This window comes from Centroberyx affinis, unplaced genomic scaffold (genome assembly GCF_046629955.1).
Source record: "Centroberyx affinis isolate AG114_WGS23_722 - 3 ecotype Tasmania unplaced genomic scaffold, CSIRO-AGI_Caff_v1 ptg001183l_1, whole genome shotgun sequence".
Classification (NCBI taxonomy): Eukaryota; Metazoa; Chordata; class Actinopteri; order Beryciformes; family Berycidae; genus Centroberyx; species Centroberyx affinis.
Window position 1 is genome coordinate 167,754 of NW_027279709.1, and position 18,380 is coordinate 186,133.

The following is an 18,380-nucleotide window of genomic DNA, read 5'->3' on the forward strand; positions in this document are numbered from 1 at the left end:
AATAATGCTTGCTGGCTGAAGAAGAAATGGCATATTTGTAAAAACAAATGAGTCTATGACCGGTCAGGAATTAATTTAGACAGGATTCACTTACAGTTTTTGGGGATGCCAATTGAAAGTGTCTTTTTTAAATTATCAGCTAAAATGTGAAGCGTTGTGGTCTGGCATACTGTTGGCAGTCTGGACTTTGGCAGTGTGACTTGTGTCCTCATGTCTCCGTGTGCTGGATTCTCGGCCAGCATGTCCCATTCAGACTTGGCCCCTGCAGACTAATGGTAAAAGGAGACGGCACCTGCCGTGTTGTCACTTGCTGGAGGCAAAGTGAGAAGCCCCATTTGGAATTACACTTATTGCTTGGCAAGACTTATTTATCATTTTATTTTCAAAGTGGTACTTATATGAACACAACTCTGCTAACACTGAGAGCACTGCCTTAATCATTAGGCTATAACACAGAAATGAGTGCAACAAAATGGCATAGATAAAACAATGAATACTTTTCAGGTAAACCAGTACTTGGGTACAAAAAAGCATCAATATATACTGTAATACATAAATCATAAAGCTATGTAAGATAGAAAAGTACAAAAAAAACTCATTTACACCTAAAAACATGTTTACATTGTGCCATAGGGTAATTGATCTGGAATGAGTTTTGCAAAAATGTCCTTTGAAAGAATATATTTACTCCAAGAGTATACAGGACCCGCTCAAGATTTAGCATAGCCTAGCTTTCAATTGTCTCCGGCCAAATATTTATTTAACAGGACTTTTAATAAAGTCCTTCCCCAGATTAATGCATTGCACACATCATCAGCATGTAGAACTTGATCCAGCGAGTGTCTGTGGGGCGGGGGGAGGGGGATAGAGTTCAGCTAATGTCCTGGCTGCCTGCCTGGCCGAGGTCTATCCCAAACCTGATCACCCCCTTCCCCCTCCCACCATGTGATATCATCGTCATGGCAACATGGGAATAAGTAGATGCCCTCTTCCATTTTTTCTGTACATTTTTCTTTTTTTTTACCATTTGTATAGTGGGAAATTGTATGTAGAGAAGGAAAATCTTTTTCCAAGTCTCTAATATATAGCTCATTTTCATCTATAAATTACCACAATATATAAATACATTTTGGTTTGGATCTTGTTTTTGCTTTTGAATTCAATTCTGATTAACTGGTTGATTGTGCTCCTGTGTGAATGCAGTTATGTACTGTAAGGAAATATTTGTTCGGATGGGTGGATTTGCGCCTCGTAAATGTATGTTTAGCTGATGGATATTCTCTTACAGCATACAGCGTGGATAATCTTTTAGGGTTCATTTTAAGAGGTTATGAGAGTCAGATGACATAATTAGCTGGTGGCCAGGTGGTAAGAGTGGCACCAGCTATACCAAACCATTTAGGCAATTCCCTACAGTAAAGCTTGCCTTAGTGTTGTTGGATAAGGTCAAATCCCGTATACATAATTGGCAATAAATTTGATTTGGATATCACTATCCACAGCCATCTCCTGCCTGCAATGTTAATTTCCCACTGTCACTTCTTAGGAAACGCACCTCAGCTCTTTAGCTCCTGCAATATGAGTTACTCTGCTAGTCCATCCAGTGTATTTCTGTAAATACCATGCTGCATGATGGGCAAGCACTGGGGGTTTGAAAGGGCATCCAAAAAAAGAAATGCGGTTGGTGGCATGGTGATGGGGTGCTGTAAAGTGGCATGGGGCTCCTCCAAGCTCAGGTCAAGCACTTGAACAGTGCGGCAGTCATGCACCCACTTTTTGGCCGGTACTGTGATATCCCCACTTTGTTGGGTGAGAGTGGTATCAGCGATCCTGCAAATGCACAAGAGATTTACAAATAATTACTGCCCACCTCTTTAAAATCCTTTATATGGTAGAGTGATATTTGTCTTGATGAAATCTCTATTACCTGTGATACAGACCGGTGGTGTCGACAGGGTATTTACCCCAGCTGTTGGCCTATGGATATGACATGGATATATATAGAGGACTATCACATTCGTGTGGCTTGCTGTAGACCAAATTGGTGGCAGCCCAGATTAATGTAGTACATTTGAGTAATTGAAAGCTATCAATACGTTTTATGAGGACAAAGTGACTCCAAAACAGGTTAGAAAAACCTTTGTTCTATTTGGCTATTCATTAAGAAAAGTTAAAAACTGTGCCCGACATGTTTCGGCTCCATGGCCTTCATCAGGGTAAGGACATGGCACTCTCAGATGATGACTTGTAACCATTTCCACCTGTTTGAGATCATTTCCTGTATGTGTGCTTCTTTACCCTTTCCTCTGACTACAAGACCTTCTTCTTCCATAGAGCATCCAACCCTACTACCTTTAACATCATAAGCTAAGAAGCTTTCCAGCCTCCTATCTGTTTTTCTATGATTAGCTTTACCTGAGTTGTTTCCCTTTTGCCAGTGGAAACAACACATAAAGCTAGTTATCACTCAGAATGTGTCAGGTGGTCTATGTGATGAAAATGATAGAGCGAGCCATACATTGTGATTGTACTTCGGCCAAAATATATCAGTGGACACATTCAGCAAATGTCTGAAAGACACTATAGAAGCGTAGTAACCCAACAAATACCTCATGACAAAGGAGGATTTGTAATTTTGCAATATATTTGTGACTTGCATAGTTGAAAACTCTTACAAAACATAAAGACTGAACAACACTGACAAAGAACCCAAAATATTCTATGAGCGATCATCCCGTAACTCACCTGCTTTCCTTGAAAAGGGATTGATCCCAGCAGATGAGGGTTGGGATGGAAACATAGCAGGAGAGCCCATGGCAGGCGGAGGAGGGGGGCAGAACATGGTAGCAGGTACTGGCTCCTGAGAAAACAAACAAAAACATTTTGCATCACCCAAGACAGAATACTTAAATTGAATAAAACTGAACAGAATATATTTACTTGATTCTTACAGTCTGAGCTGGGTTGGCTTGCTCTGAATTCTCCTGTTGGTCATCATTGGGCTTCGATTTGAACCATCCACTAAACCACCCTCCCTTGGTGCTCTGCACAGACAACACAGTCAAACAGAGAAATTGAAACAAATGGAAAATAAAGCATAAAAAACAAGTTCTAATGTGGTTTAACGGGTGTCGACATGACTCGGGCTCCACTCACCTGTTTTGGTGGGATGTTGGTCGGTTCTGAGGCCTTGCCGTCTGAAGCCATAACCTGTGGAATGGTCTGTTGCCTTTGCCCCCCATGACTGTAGTCAACCTCCAGCATAGCATTCATCTGACCCCCCATCTCCAATGGCAAGTAACATTTTGGAAACACTATTATCAATGCTGTACACATTAAATGTGGGTTAAATCCTTAAACCACAGTATTTACAATGGTAAAATGGAATTGCTACATACTGAATTTGTTTATAACCTCACCAAATCCAATTGAAAATTTTAGCCTTGAACCTCATTTTAGCAATAAATGACAATGCATGCTAATGGTAATACAGGCAATGAAAGACTTGGAAAACAGCCTATCTCTAATTGTGAGAAAAAATGAGCAAACTTCAGGAACATAAATATAGCAGCCTCCTGTACTAATGTCATTCAGTGCTCCCAACTCCACCATTAATGAAATTTGGTTGCTTTTCACTGAGAAACGTGATGACATCAAAACCAGGAGGTCACATCTTTATGTTCCTTGCCTGTTCATCAGTACAGAATATTACAAACATCTCTCACCATGCCTATTCCAGAGGAAGACTCACTGCCTGTTGGAACAATGAAATCAAAGTATCACACAAAACCGGACTGCCTGCAGTAACAGCAGTAATAGTAAATTCATGAATAAATTAAGGAATGAATGCTTTAACCCTTTGTGCTCTAACATCAGGGCCTGTCACTTACCCTCTGTTGCTGAAGGGAGATCATTCAAATGAAAATTGGGTGGGCCAGTCCTGACTTCAGCACTATCTGTGTTATGATAACTGAAGTCTTGGCTCCCAGCCACTGTGGGCATTGGAGGAGCATAAACCACTGTTAGTGGTGGGGGAGAATTGGCCTGTGGCCTAGAGGGAGCAACAGGGAGAGGACAGTGTCATAACAGGGTGCCAGGACTATGGTATGGCATGTGCAGTAAAAATCATTTTTTGATACTAAGTGCATACAGCATGCTGCTGCACATACATACTGCCAGTTCTCAGCTCCCCTGATGTCCCATGACAATGCTGTCATGTCCTCATTTTGTCCTCCAACCTGAGGCACTTCTTCTTCAGTACTTCTGTAATAAAGGAGTTCAGCCTCTGGACTCTGGACACCACTCCTTAGGTCGTCCAAGTCAGATTCTGCAGAAAAATTGAAATTGAAAAAGTGATCCTTCATCCTTCAATATTCTAGCCAGAGTCACCAGCAGATGTACAAGACAGCCGAGGCGCAAGACACTGCTCTCTGGTGGCAAGCAGACCACACACAGTGTATTAGTAGAAATAACGACCAGAACTAAAGATTACCTGAACACACTTTGTTATCCTCAGAGGCCAAAGCACTTCCCTCAGGAGGTGGCTGGTATGTTTCAATAGCAGCATAAGTCCCCATCTGAATGAGCAAAATCGCATGTTTATACATAGCATATAGTTTTAGACACAGAAGGAAGCCAAATCCTATTTCAAACAAACTATTTATAACAACAAAGCCACCTCTATAGCTTAGATTGAATGTAGTAGAATAAAGCAATAAAACTGATCAACTAAGTACCATGAAAGATAATTTCTCATTTGTCATAATTTTTCTCCAGATTAGACTTACATGTTTATGTCACAGCAGTGTCAGCTGAGTATTTCCATCTCAGAGGTGAAACATTATGTGAAATGAAAGCCATGGTGAGGCATGCTGTGGAATTGTCACCTGTAAGCTGTGGTGCCTTAAGCGCAGCTGTTTGAGCCAGTCGGGGTCCAGTGCAGGCCCGCTGCCCCCTGCTTCACTGAAGTGGCCCTCTGAGTGTCGCAGCTGCTCTGCCAGCTGAGGGGATACAAATACTATATATACATACTATATATACAACCATACATATCTTAATTTGACACACGCTGACATAACGGTTACATTGTGTGGGTGTGAGTGTGCATGCGTGTGTGTTAATGTGAGGGTGATACCTTAACAACCTCTCCAGTCAGCACAAGGAAAGGCTCCTTCTGTCTGAGAATTGTCTGTCCTACCAACTCACAGTAATGGAAGGCCTGAGATGCAAGCCCACAGTCCAGTAGTCTAGTGGCATACAGGAATTTATACACCTGACCAAAACACATCAAGCATGATTACATTATTAACTGAAATGATCCATTCCATATACTGTAATAGCAAGGTTTCTACTGCATTGACTCAGCAGCATGGCATCAAACAGTTACATTTCTTACGAATGCAAAGGCCTCTATTATACTTGCTTGAGAATGGCAATAATTACAATACTGTAGGCAGAAGGCAATGAAATGTAAAATAAATGTGAGCTACCTGAAAAGATGGAATTGAAAAGTATTTGCCTCCAAGTGTCTGGCAGTACTCAAACAACTCAGTGCATTGGATGGCAGAGTTTTTGGCAAAGTCTGGGAAAGGGAGCCTAAAGGGGAAATTCAGATGAGAAAATATATATTAAGTTATAACATATGTAATTAGGCAAACAAAGCATACAGAGGATAACATGTCCTACAACACATAGGCCATATTGAATATAAAGGTAAGATGAACATTAGGAAACATTAATCTCTTGGCATTATATCTCTTATTTCTATTTCTTTTAAAGAGGTGGTTGCTTCAGCAGCAAGTTAAATTGCTGATCTCAATCCTACATTTCCATCAGTCACATCAAATATGACCAACTGAATACAGATTAGACTGGTGAGTGGTATCAAGATGCAACCCCAGCTCACCTGTGGCTGCTGCCCAGAAGCACCAGCCTGTCTGCCTTCTGAGTGAAGACCCCAAAGGGAGCGTAGGCTGTCAGGTAGCACACATGGGCAGCATGTATAAGGCCTCTTGAGGCTGGGAGAGTGCAACACAAAAAAATCAGTTTATGTGTCTATGCAAAAACAATATTAAAATCTTGTTAGTCAGTCCATTCGTACCTAGTGTGTCCCCCATAGTGATGATAGCCCTCTGTTGTATGGCGGGATCTCCTGTCTCATTGGACAGCAAAACAGCCAGATGGGGTTTCCAATCTCCCCATTTTTCATTTCCACAGCACTGGGCACAGAACATCACATTGAGACACCTTAAATGCTAAAACGCTACATGGCATTGACATAAGATATCTCACAATAAGTTAAGCTATTATGATTGAGAGTTCAGTTATGTTCTGGTTGTTCTGGTTGTCTTGTTTTACCGTGGCTACAGCAGGGATTCTCCCAGAAAGCATCTGAAACAGAGTCTGGAGGGGATCGCTGGCTGTTAGCTGGCCTGTAAACCTGCAGACAGAACCACTGTGTCATCATGGCGCTGCTTACAAAACACTGTGCCCAACAGAGTCACAAGGCAGCACTGCACGTTAAGACTGCAACAAACCAACATCATCAAAGCTAGAAGGCATTCCTCCTCCTACCAAGTGCAGCTGATGTGCCGCCCTGATAGCGCAGGAGCTTTCCTACTTGTGAAACACAGACTAATGTCAGCCAGGCTCCCAGCCCTCCCCCGGGCATTCCTCAATCCAGTGGCCCCCTCTCATGTGGCCCTGACATGCTCTGACACATATTGCTGAGGATGCCAAAATAGGCCTCAAATGGATTGGGTTACTTGATACATAGCTCAGAGAAACTGTGGTTTAATGATATAGGGCAAACATTTCTCTGTATCAGTGACAGTGCCTTGCACGCAGCAAAAGCATCCCTTTGAAATGCCAGCAATGTACGCACAGAGATATAAATGGTTTAATTGGACTTACTATACACCAAGCCAGATGATTTACGCTCTCCAAGACAAGTGTTAATGATTTCTTTAATGTACCGTCATAAGATTTGTCTCATGAAAATACAAATGACCCAGAAGGCAAAACAAACACTGAAAATCTAGGCAGAAGTAGTGGTGACATTTTGGACCATCATTGATTAATTAGTTTGCACCTTCACCATCTTGTCATGTGTCAAATCAAGTCGTACAAATTCAAAATCACAGGTACCTCATGACATACTTCAAATACATGTAGTGGCCCATGTACTGCCCATATTTGCTTGTTGTTGTAACACAAGTGTCAAGCAGACCCTAAGTATCTAAGTTTAGTAAGAGGCAGAATTTCTTCACAAATTACCGCTCGTATAGAACTGTATGCCGATTTCTTGCAGCTGTCATGTCTCAGATGACTTTGCTTTACTCACCTGTTCAACACAGTGGTATAAGACCTGTTGTCCATTTTGCTGGCCAGGAAAAGGGCATGCCCCCACAGGCCGCTGCTCATGGCCGACTCTAAGGCCTCCTTACAAACCACATGGGAAAGGGAGGGAGGGAACAAACAGTCAGATCACAGCAGTAAGATGACATCCATGACAATTATGAACAAGTAAACATGTCGCTCCTTATGAATGATGCAGGCAATGTACTGGGCCAACCAGTGTAATGTTTTAAACACTGCATCATCAAAGTTTCATCAAAATCGGACCAGTCGTGTCTGAGATAAGCATTAAACAAACTATAGGACTATAGTATATAGAGTTTTAAAAGCTGGAACAGTGCGAAGATGCATTATCCTTCCAATTTTTGTAAAAATCAGACCAGTGGAGTCTGAGATATGACCTGCGATATCACATTTGACAGACTGACAGATAGACACAGCCCAATCATACACAGTTTAATCGAATAGGGACAACTATCTGATTATAATATAGTGCCAGTGTGGTCAGTTATAGCTATAATCAAGTGTCTACTGCTCTGGAGATGAAGTAATTTATGTTCCGGGGTTTAGAGCAACAGAGAGATCATCAGAGGAAGCTAAAGAGAACACCAGATGATGAGAGAGAAGTGGAAACCTTCTTTCTTCCAGCCAGGAGCAGCTTAGTGTAGCTCTGCAGGGCCTGCTGCGAGGCCTCAGTGCTGGAGCTGGTTAAATGTCCCGTGAGCAGGTCATCTCCATTGCAAGGCTCTGTTTCAGGTGTTGGACCCTCACTGAAGTCAATGAGTGTGGCAACATCTGAGCCCCAGGTTCCATGTGAATGCGGGTCCTGCATCAGCAGCTCTGCGATATCTGATCCAACTATTTGCTGAATACATGGAAATACAGTTATTACTTTCAGAAGGAAACATGAGATGATCAGTTTGATAGTTATTTCATGGCAAGCCAGAGGTATAGTATTTATAGATACTATAACACCAAGACAGGATCAGCTTACTCCATTCTGTCTGCACAGCAGTATCAGTAGATTCCACAAGAGAGCAGCAGAGCTCCTGTCATGCAACTTGTCGTCTCTCATGCAGGCGTCTGCCCTCTGGTGGGCAAACTCAATGGCATCTACTTTGTGCAAGTCTTCCCTTCAAAGAGGGAAAAAACAACTATCAAATGGATATAAGAAGTGGCATCTTAACTTGGTTTATTAACCTAAAGCTGAGGTAGAATGACCTAAAGGTGAAATGGAATTACAATTAGACACTTCATTTTAAGAAACTTTCCAGAATGGGACTAACACATTACGGTGTTCATGAACGTGCAGAATAATCTGGCATCTGGTGTATTGAGCCAGAATGAGAAACAATCAAACATGCAAGTGTTTGAAGATTCAGAATCTCACAGAGAAAAGGACGAAGCAATACCTCGTAAAAGGTCCAGGGAACTTTCTCATCTCCAGCTGTTCCTGTGTCTCACCAAGAATGACCTACGGAGAAATAAAGATTATCACATTCACAAAAAACCTGACGCAGTCTTACTCAGGCAAATAGCACTGGTCCTCAAAATGTTATCAACACAGGCTAATCCTGAGCCTACTTCCAGACTGTGGATCTCCAGCTGGCTAGCCTTCTCCTGTGTGGAAAAGCCGGGAGTGACTCGTATCAGCTGGCCTGCAGGCCCGAAGCTGACAACAGCATGAGGGATGGAGTATTTCAGAGGAGCTGCCATCCCATGCACAGCCACAGGCACATGCTCTGAGGAGATATGAAACATAACAAAACAAGTTGATATTGATAAGTTACTATCATGACCAAGATCTTTTAGCAATAACTGTTTTCAATAGCATAGACAGATGAACATTCAAGCCTCTTGAATGAAGTGGAGCTGAGAGAACAATGACTTTAACTATATGCTTACCTGCATCAGATACAGTGTGACCAGATTGTGGGACAGGGTCACTATGTTCAGCTCCATTAATGTACTGACTCAGCTCGTAGCTACTGGAGGACATCCCTGAGTTTTTGGAACTTGCTAGGGTCCCGGGGTAATAAGAGGAAACCTCTTCATTCTCTCTGGAGGGATTATCATCGTAGTCATTGAGGTAATGCTGGGAGCTGTCTCTCTGTTGGTCATACCTGAAAGAATTACAGTAATAATGTGTGACATTTTCATATAAATACATTTCCATTTTGCTATCTCTAATGCCGATTGATATAACACAATAGTGATTCAACCTACACCAAGTTCATGAAAGCTTTTACTTTCTGCTACGTTTGCAGTTCTAAACACCGGATAGTGTTTAGAACTGCGAACTTCTCTGAAATCTCTGCAGTATTTAGGTTGATTTAAAAATGCTCTTATCACTCACCTCACAACAGACTTCTCCTGTTAACTGTCACTATTTACTGTTGTTATAATACGGGTGTGGGTGTCTAGATTTCTTGGTGTGTGCATGGTGCGTGAGTGTGTGTTTGTTTTTGTCCTTTTATAATTAGTGTAATTGTAACTGTAACCATGTCTGTTATTTGTTGTATATTGTGTTGTATCTTATGTTGTGTATATTTTATTTTGTCTTTTGTCAGGACCCCCTCGAAACGCGATGGTACATCTCAAGGGGTTTTATCCTGAAAATAAAATTTGTATAGTGGGAAGATATTCCCAGGCAAAAATCCTCTGCCGCTGAAGCAGCAACAGTGACTTGTTAGGAATAAATAGAAGAAGAATTTGGTCATTTGTATTAAGCCACCATAGATGAACAGACAAAGAAAAGAGTGGTACCTTCATAAAGGCAAACTTCATCAACCAAAAATCCAAGGAAAAAGACATCACAGTACTGGAAACACTGTTTGATTACCATGTGATCTCTGGGAAGTGCAGTGCAAAAACACAACAGTAATGACCACTTATCACTAAAGATGTTGCCAAAATTTTAAAAAACAAAACAGCAATCTTTCAGATTACCACTTTAAGTTACAAATAAAAGTAAGTGACACCAAACGTTGCAGGGGTAAATTTTCACAGAGGTGGACTCTTGTGGTTCACCTGTATTCCTCTGTATAGGAGCTTCCTGAAGCTTCTGGCTCATATGTTCTGTCATGATAACGGTCCGATCTCCATGAGTCCTGGGGAGCCCACTGGCCAGCGTCTGAATGATCATAAATGACACAGCATCTTATCCTTTGCTCTTTACCAAGACATAGGGTGTAGTACACTGGTGATAAAGGCTTTGTTGTCTCACCAAGCTGTGTGGTTTCACCGTACCTGGATGCCCCCGCTGTCCTCTGTAATACTCATGGTTATGATAACCATAATTGTCCCTGTATTCCCAGTGGCTGTGGGCTGGATAGTCATACCCATGCCTGAAAACAAAAGTGTACCCCAGTTAGATCAATGCATTCATTCATTTTCTTTACCTGCTTATTCCTTTTCAGGGCCTCAGGGGGCTGGAGCCCAGCAGGGAAACACCCTGGACTGGTCCTGTGCGTCACAGATCACACAATGACACTCACACGTGAGCAATTTTGAGTTTCCTATCCACCTGACTTGCTTGTGTTTTGAAGGTGGGACGAAACCAGAGCACCCGGAGGAAACTCATGCAAACATGCAAACTAGCCCAAAACCCGTGTTTTTTGGGCTAACCACTGAACTACCATGCTGCCCCAACATCAATGCACCATGCTGGAAAGTTTTATGAAAAATTATTTTTTGTCTATTTGATATATCATGTATTGTATCACATAATTACACAACACAGATTGCAGAACGTACAAAATATTCATAGTCATTTCCTGATATTGAGTTGCAGCCCCTTTTGCACAATCCACATCTCAACTGTCTCAAAGCTTAAAAATCCTCCTCTTAACTTCTCAACTGCTTCTCTTTATCTACGGCTCCTCCTTTATGACTGGTATAGATTAGAAGAGAAATCAATAAGGGATACTGGATTTTACCTGGACTCACCTCATCAGTGTACTTAATGAAAAGACTCATATGTCTTATTTATGTCCTTCTTTATGTCCTTATATTTTGTAGCCTACATTCTGCGTATAATGTGTGTGTTCAACATATGTCATGTGTTCCACTAAGTATCTTTCATCAATCACTCACTCAAGCACACATACACACACTGCAGCTTTGATACTCCTAGGTAATACTGAAGATCATTCATCACAAAACTATCCCATCGGTTTTAGGGAGGCATCACTGTACACACCTGGACTGGGGTCTTGCATGTTCTGGTCGACCATAGCCATAAGCATACTGCTGAGTGTTGTAAGTGCTGGGTGTGTACTCTGGTCTGGCGGCAGCATGACTGGTGAAGTAGGCGCTGTGGCGTGGATCTGGCTGAGCCCGCTGCCTCTCCCTCTCTCTGGGGTCAGGTGGAGGGTAGTGCTGGTCCCTGTCCTGGTAGGAGGACCTGGAGTAGTCCTCTCTGTCTCTCGCTCTGTGGGAGTGACGGCCAGTCTCCGGCCAGGGGTTACCTCTGGGATCCATGTGATGCACACACACTCCCTTCACAGACTTCTCACTTTAACACCTGAGGCAATGTGAAATAGAAGTTTGCAGTTCTATTTCTAGGAACACACGTTCAAAGCTTGAGTGGGTCTGATGGTATGAAAATTACTTTGACAGACGTTTTTCTATAGTAGCCTTAAATCCACACAAAGAAATATAGTTTGTTCAAATTGTTAGTATAGTTAGTTGCTGAAGTAGCTACTTACAGCTCACGCATTCCTACCTGCGGTTCCAGACGCAGTCAAAGTACAACTGCGACTGCCACATCATTTCACACTAAAGCACAACATGAACCGAGGCGACCGGCGGCCAGCATGATAACAAGGGGATAAAGTTCAAAATTACTGAAGTGTACGCCGGTGACCCATATAGGCTAACACAGTGTTGTTGCTACGCTACGAGTACAGAAAAAAACTCTATATGAAAAGTGTAAATGATCCTGGTGATTAAAAACAAAACTCATCAATTCTATTCAGGCTGTGTATGGATATAATTTCTGACCTTCGTCTCGGTTTAGAGGCATCCCAGCCCATGTTTCCTCCGGCCCAGTGAGTTGAAAGTAAACATTGGAGCACGCCCTGAGTTTGACAGCTGCAGCCACACAAGGCTAGAACAGATGAAATCACGTCTGTGTTTAAATATAATAAGACTTACTGACAATTAAATACTGTCTATGTCATTTCGACCTGACTAACCACCGTGTCCTTGAATAGTGTGTTGCATGTGTAAAAAAACAAAAAAGAAAAAACTCATATGTATTGAGTCTTGCCACGTTGCCTGGCAGGAAGATGCAGGAGAGGACAACCTCGTCACAGCCATTCAGATGCAGAGTAGAATAGACGACTGGTCTCCGGTCAGTTTTTATATTCCTTCAGTGACGGTGAGGTTACGGGAAGGGGTTCAGAGAAGCTGGTTCCTAGTCAGTACTTAAAGGCAACTTCGGAGCTGAACAAATCTTTAACCCCTAAGTTTCCACCAGAGGCGCTCTTTATCCTTTTATAATGTGAGATAAAAGCAAGTTTACGTTCATCTCAAATTAAATTACAACTTCTGTAAAGGTTTGGCCTGGTTGCTTATCAATTAGAAACATACAGAACATCATTGATCAATTCATCGTCCAATCTATTTCTACTTCACGTGTCCTTACAAATTGCATGGCTCGTTTTCCTCCACCCATGAAGTGCTCTTTGCTGCCTCACAGAGACCTTGGTGTCAGGGTGTCCTGCCCTAGGTACAGGATAGCAAAATTAGTGACATTGTCTACATCACCTTTCAAAGCATATATCATAAACAGGCATAAACAGGTTGTTTCATTGTTAGGTACATGGAATTTTGACAGCTTAACTTTTTTATGTTTAGCCTATTATTGTTATCATTGTTGTTATCATTGTTGTTGTTGTTGTTGTTGTTGTTGTTGTTGTTGTTGTTGTTGCAACATTCAAAATTAATGGGAGTCAAAGGGTCGACCAAGAAATTTAAAATTTTGACAAAATCATCATCATCATCATAATAGCCTACAATGTGTTATCATTGATTTTGTATGATTTGATGTCACGGTTGCTGATGTGATTAACATTAATTTAGCATTTCTTGCCAGTGCTTATGTGGCTACAGAGAACCGAGCTGTTTTACCTGTTTCTTGTGAACGTCTCATGAAAATAACAGGAATCACAATGATTAATTGCGTGTTGCAGCCACGGGGTGTCGCTAGTAGACAACTTGAAAAATGAAACCTACATCTACATGTGACCAAGGGGACTGGTTTATGCAAATTGGCTACACGCACAAGCTGCCTTTTCCCACTGGAAACAGCCGACCGGCCGGCAGTTCTTATTATAGCGACAATCACTGCACACACGGACTTGACTGAACTGAAGCGACAGGAGCTGCAGACACTTTTTGCTCTGGATATACTCTCACCTGTCCGATCGGATGTGCAATATGACTTTTGAAGAAACCAGTGGAGATAATTCTTCAGAAAGGTATGTGTTGTAATTTTGCATATGATGCATTGTTTCAATCCTCCCTAGGATGTAAACTTTTATAAATTTTAGATTCTTATCTGGGACCAACCGTTGGTGCTGAAGTCCCTTCATGGTTTTTTACAACTCTTGGTGGGAAGGATAATCGGAAAAAAATAAACCCAATTTTGACCCATTTTATTTTGTTTAGCAGAATAGGTGAGGTTTCTTTAATAGTTTTTGTTTTGGGTGTCTTTTGTTGGTCTACTTGCTAACATTAAGTGCAGTGTCGAGCTAACTTAACATTTCTCGTTTCGGTCACAAAGTCGGTTTGCTAACGTTAGTTAGCTTAGCTAAACACGGTCATTATCTTGGTGATCTGCATGCATACTGAGCAAAAACGGTCCACGCGTTTCAGTGTGCAAGAAATATTTACAATTCAATAATTCATTTAATGTTAGTGACATTCCTGGGATAACTTACACAAAAACTTTGTCGCTGACAGCAACCAGCTATTTCATTGTCGTTATTACCGATGTGTTTTGCTAGTTAATGTTTTAGTAAGTAATTGTGAAACTGCTGTCTCCTCAGGATGGAATCGGTGGAAAAAGCATTGGAGGAAGTGCTCAGCTCTGCATTACCACAGGGTTGCATCACTGTCGGGGTGTACGAGGCAGCAAAGTCACTGAATGTGTAAGTTAAAACAAGACATCTACCTCTGGTTTGCTCTGCTTAAGATACTTAAGAACATGGCATGAATCTCTTTTAGCCTCTCGTTTCTCTCTGAAATGCTTGGATGGAGGGTGTGGGGTTATAGTAAGCCTATAGTAGGGAGTAGTGCTCACTAGCTCAGGTCATTTCAGTCACACATTGTGTTTAATTCTGTTACTAGTCCATATCATCTGATCAAGCATCATTTTTTTTATTTCTTTGCTATTAGGGATCCAGACAATGTGGTCTTGTGTCTGCTGGCCACAGACGACGAAGAGGATGTGGCCCTTCAGATTCATTTCACCTTAATCCAGGCATTCTGCTGCGAGAATGACATCAACATCCTGCGAGTGAGCAACATGAGGCGCCTGGCAGAGATACTCGGTGGAGTGAAGCCTGGAGGGGAGCCCATGGACTTGCACTGTGTTCTAGTTACTGTAAGTGTCATTACTCACATCCAGTTACTGTGATAGTCCTGTGCATTACCCACTTCCCTTGAGACTGTCAACAAGGCTCCTTAAGTTGTTTGGGCCTCCCTCAGGCTGTGTCAGTTTTCACTAGGGCTGAGCTGAGTTTTTTTGAGCCACATTAAATTATCATTACTTTGAAAACTCAATAGCAGATGTTATGGCTTTATTTACATCCAGCCTGGTAAGTGGGCCCAAGGACTGTTTCTAGTGTAATAAGTGTGTAATAATTTGTGAAAGTCTATGTCCGGGCCTTTCCTTCATAGGCCACTGTATGCCTCTTACTGGGTATTTCATCAGACACACGTTCTAAGAAGAGACTATCATATGACAGCACAAGAATGCTGACCTTTCACACTTCTATGAATGCAGAATTCAGCTTTTGCTCACACTTTTGTATCAGTGTCAGCACTCACTCCCTGTGCCAATACTTGCAATGGCCAAAAATTGTAATATGGGATATGAATTATTGCTGCGTGTTTGCTAGGGCTGCAACTAACGATTATTTTCATTGTCGATTAATCTGTCGATTATTTTCTCGATTAATCGATTAGTTGTTTGGTCTATAAAATGTCAGAAAATGGTGAAAAATGTGGATCAGTGTTTCCCAAAGCCCAAGATGACGTCCTCAAATGTCTTGTTTTGTCCACAACCCAAAGATATTCAGTTTACTGTCATAGAGGAGTGAAGAAACCAGAAAATATTCACATTTAAGAAGCTGGAATCAGAGAATTTTGACTTCTTTTTCTTAAAATCGATTAATTGATTATCAAAATAGTTGGCGATTAATTTAATAGTTGACAACTAATCGATTAATCGATTAATCGTTGCAGCTCTAGTGTTTGCACATATGATAAGCCAACTGATAGTAACCAAATGTTTTCCTCCCTTCTGCAGAACCCTCAGTCGTCGTCCTGGAAAGACCCTGCGCTGAGCAAAGTCAACAGATTCTGCAGAGACAGTCGGTGTTTGGACCAGTGGGTGCCTGTCATTAACCTGCCTGACCGATGATACAGCAAGGAATCTGAATGCATTGTGTGTTGGGGGAAAAAAGACTGCACTAGACCCGTGTTAACGTCTGTGTTGGACCTCTTTGGGATTGTCCCCAGAGAAAGGAAGGGAGAGGTGGGAGGGGCAGAAAAAGAAGATAAGGAAGAGAAACGTTCCAACAAATTTGCCAGGTCAGAGTGGACTCGCAGCTCCAGGAAGAGTGACTCAGCAATCCAAGTTACAGGATTTCCAAAGTATGACTGTGGCTTTCTCTACCGAGGAAAAAGCCTTTATGGGAAAATGAGTCATGTGAGCAGGCAGATACACGTGGTGGTGAGCTCAAGCACTGGACCGGGAAAGCAGACAGTTGACAAGACTCCAAGAACTGGACCGTGCTGGAATGGACTAGTCTGAGCTTTCAGCTTGAAGAACTTCTCCTGAAAATTAGACCAAATCTAAGCATTTCCTTTAAAGCACATTTATTTAATGGTATTTAGTATTTTAAGACCTGTCATTTGGATCATTCAAAAGGGAAAGTCTTAACAGGTTATTATAAGGGCAATGCAATGTTATCAACATGTCCACTAACTGTTGTTTTTTATGTGTTCTCATTAATTTAATGAATTGTATTTATTTTGCATAGTTCATCAAATACTACCTTGTTGATAAGTTGAATGAAATAAAACATAAAAAGTTCTCAAGGTGTTTTTGACTTTATGATTTCCAGGCACTACACGTTTTGCATGCTTGTGGGAACAGTAGAGTGACACTGTGTCGAGAACAGTTCATATAGCTCTCAAAACCACAGTGACCCTGCCAGCCCATATGAAGCACCTTTGCAGCTCCATTGGGGCGGGGCTTTGTCCTGGCATTGCACTACATAGGCTGCTGTGTACATTCAACATATTTCCAGAAGACCATCTAGGCAGCCTATTCTGCAGCTTACCTCTCTCGGACCTGGTAACAACAAAGGCAACATCATGCTTTATATGGTCTCAAATATTAATGTTGCATCAGTCCCAATTCCTCTGTTACAGTACATCCTTTGTACAATGTTGAAATTACAGTTTCAGCTTTGAGATAAATATATTTTTACAACTTAAGAACAAACTGTAATAACCTGTTGTAGTCTAATTCTGTCACATGCTTGATATCTCAACAATGCGTTGTTGACTCACTGAAACCAGTACTATTTATGCCTGGGTACTGAACTAAGATTTGACCTTTGATTTTGTAACTTTAGACATACAGGGGAGGAGTATTCCCACAATTGTTTACTCTGACCAGCATGGCGCACATCATGACAGCTCATTCTTCATGGCCTTCTGCATCAACGCAAAAAAGAGCTAAATGTACTGCTTACTGTATTAAAAATAGCAGGAAGGCAAGAAAAAAAATCTATTTTAAAGACCCATTTCAGACAGCGCTGTCAGAGAACACCAGAACTTATCGGTGCTTGCACAGAGTGGGGAGGGACAAAGCCTTCTACATAGAGGCTCACGAAACAATGAGTGCATGAGTCAGGACTATTCAGGTCTCCGTTGCCGGAGTTGTACAGTACTTTAACTTCATGGCTAAAAATAGTCCCATGAATAGAGGCGCAGCAGGCGCTCCCCTGACCAGTGACGCTCTAACAATAGTAGTCCTCCTAATTAACAGCCGACATAGGCAGAGTGGCTGACCCGCTGTAGTGATGTCAGTGTGAACCTATTAAAAGAGCGACAGGGATATTAGGGGACAAGGAGCCTCTTCGGTGCTGCTATCAGCTGGTACTAAGCAGTAGATAGCAGATGGGGGAAGAACTGGGTCAGAATGCGAGACCGTCCACCCTCACTGGAATGGAATGCTGGGGGGTGACGGTGCGACTGTAGGGTTTGTGGTTGTGTTAAATTGATTGAAGTTAAAGGGAAAGTCCAGTATGTGAATGTGATGAGCCATATACACAGAGGCCAAAACACATAGATCTTTCCTTCACCCCTATGAACTCTGGAATCGTCAGAGATATGGGAATGTTGTTGGGAGTCCCTTTAATAAAACCATATAATTAAACGGGCTTTATTAAGTGAGAGTTCCACGGTCTATAGCCAGAACACTCCAGCCACAACCAATCCTCCAGTGGCCCTGCAGGTTTGTTGCTATGTCTGTCCTTTGGAAGTCAGCATTCAATATAACAAAACATTTTTCAGTACTGAGTGTGCAATGGTCTTCTGGACAAGACATGCAAGGGTTGATATTTTATTTTCCTTTGGAAAGTCAAACAATAATACCAGAAATATCATGGCAGGATGACAGGGAATTTATATCTGAAAGCAATCCATTCAATCATCCTAAGGTAGAAGCACCCATTATCTGACCAAAGCCTTCCTGTCACGCAGGGAGGAGCTACAACAAA

The 18,380-nt window shown here is 41.9% G+C and overlaps 2 protein-coding genes across 3 annotated transcripts; one reads left to right on the forward strand and one right to left on the reverse strand.

Moving 5' to 3' along the window:
- Nucleotides 1–434: 434 nt before the first annotated feature.
- Nucleotides 435–11,838, reverse strand: sec16b (SEC16 homolog B, endoplasmic reticulum export factor). Its single transcript, XM_071524339.1, has 23 exons — nucleotides 11,558–11,838; nucleotides 10,606–10,703; nucleotides 10,387–10,489; nucleotides 9,262–9,479; nucleotides 8,941–9,065; nucleotides 8,769–8,830; nucleotides 8,351–8,489; nucleotides 7,991–8,221; nucleotides 7,343–7,440; nucleotides 6,358–6,439; nucleotides 6,101–6,218; nucleotides 5,906–6,017; nucleotides 5,490–5,595; nucleotides 5,135–5,272; nucleotides 4,887–5,000; nucleotides 4,493–4,577; nucleotides 4,174–4,327; nucleotides 3,891–4,051; nucleotides 3,726–3,754; nucleotides 3,157–3,285; nucleotides 2,952–3,044; nucleotides 2,746–2,860; nucleotides 435–1,830 (listed from the first exon to the last, which is right to left on the reverse strand). The coding sequence occupies exons 1-23, from the start codon at nucleotides 11,836–11,838 to the stop codon at nucleotides 1,733–1,735; spliced, it is 2,889 nt and encodes a 962-aa protein (XP_071380440.1). The 3' UTR covers nucleotides 435–1,732.
- Nucleotides 11,839–13,702: 1,864 nt separating this feature from the next.
- Nucleotides 13,703–16,668, forward strand: gadd45ab (growth arrest and DNA-damage-inducible, alpha, b). 2 transcript variants are annotated; one of them, XM_071524322.1, is made up of 4 exons: nucleotides 13,703–13,841; nucleotides 14,412–14,513; nucleotides 14,761–14,968; nucleotides 15,896–16,668. In XM_071524322.1, the coding sequence occupies exons 1-4, from the start codon at nucleotides 13,792–13,794 to the stop codon at nucleotides 16,007–16,009; spliced, it is 474 nt and encodes a 157-aa protein (XP_071380423.1). In that variant the 5' UTR covers nucleotides 13,703–13,791; the 3' UTR covers nucleotides 16,010–16,668. The 2 variants fall into 2 exon arrangements, with proteins under 2 accessions (XP_071380423.1, XP_071380424.1); XM_071524323.1 differs by lacking the exon at nucleotides 14,412–14,513.
- The last annotated feature ends 1,712 nt before the right edge of the window (nucleotides 16,669–18,380 follow it).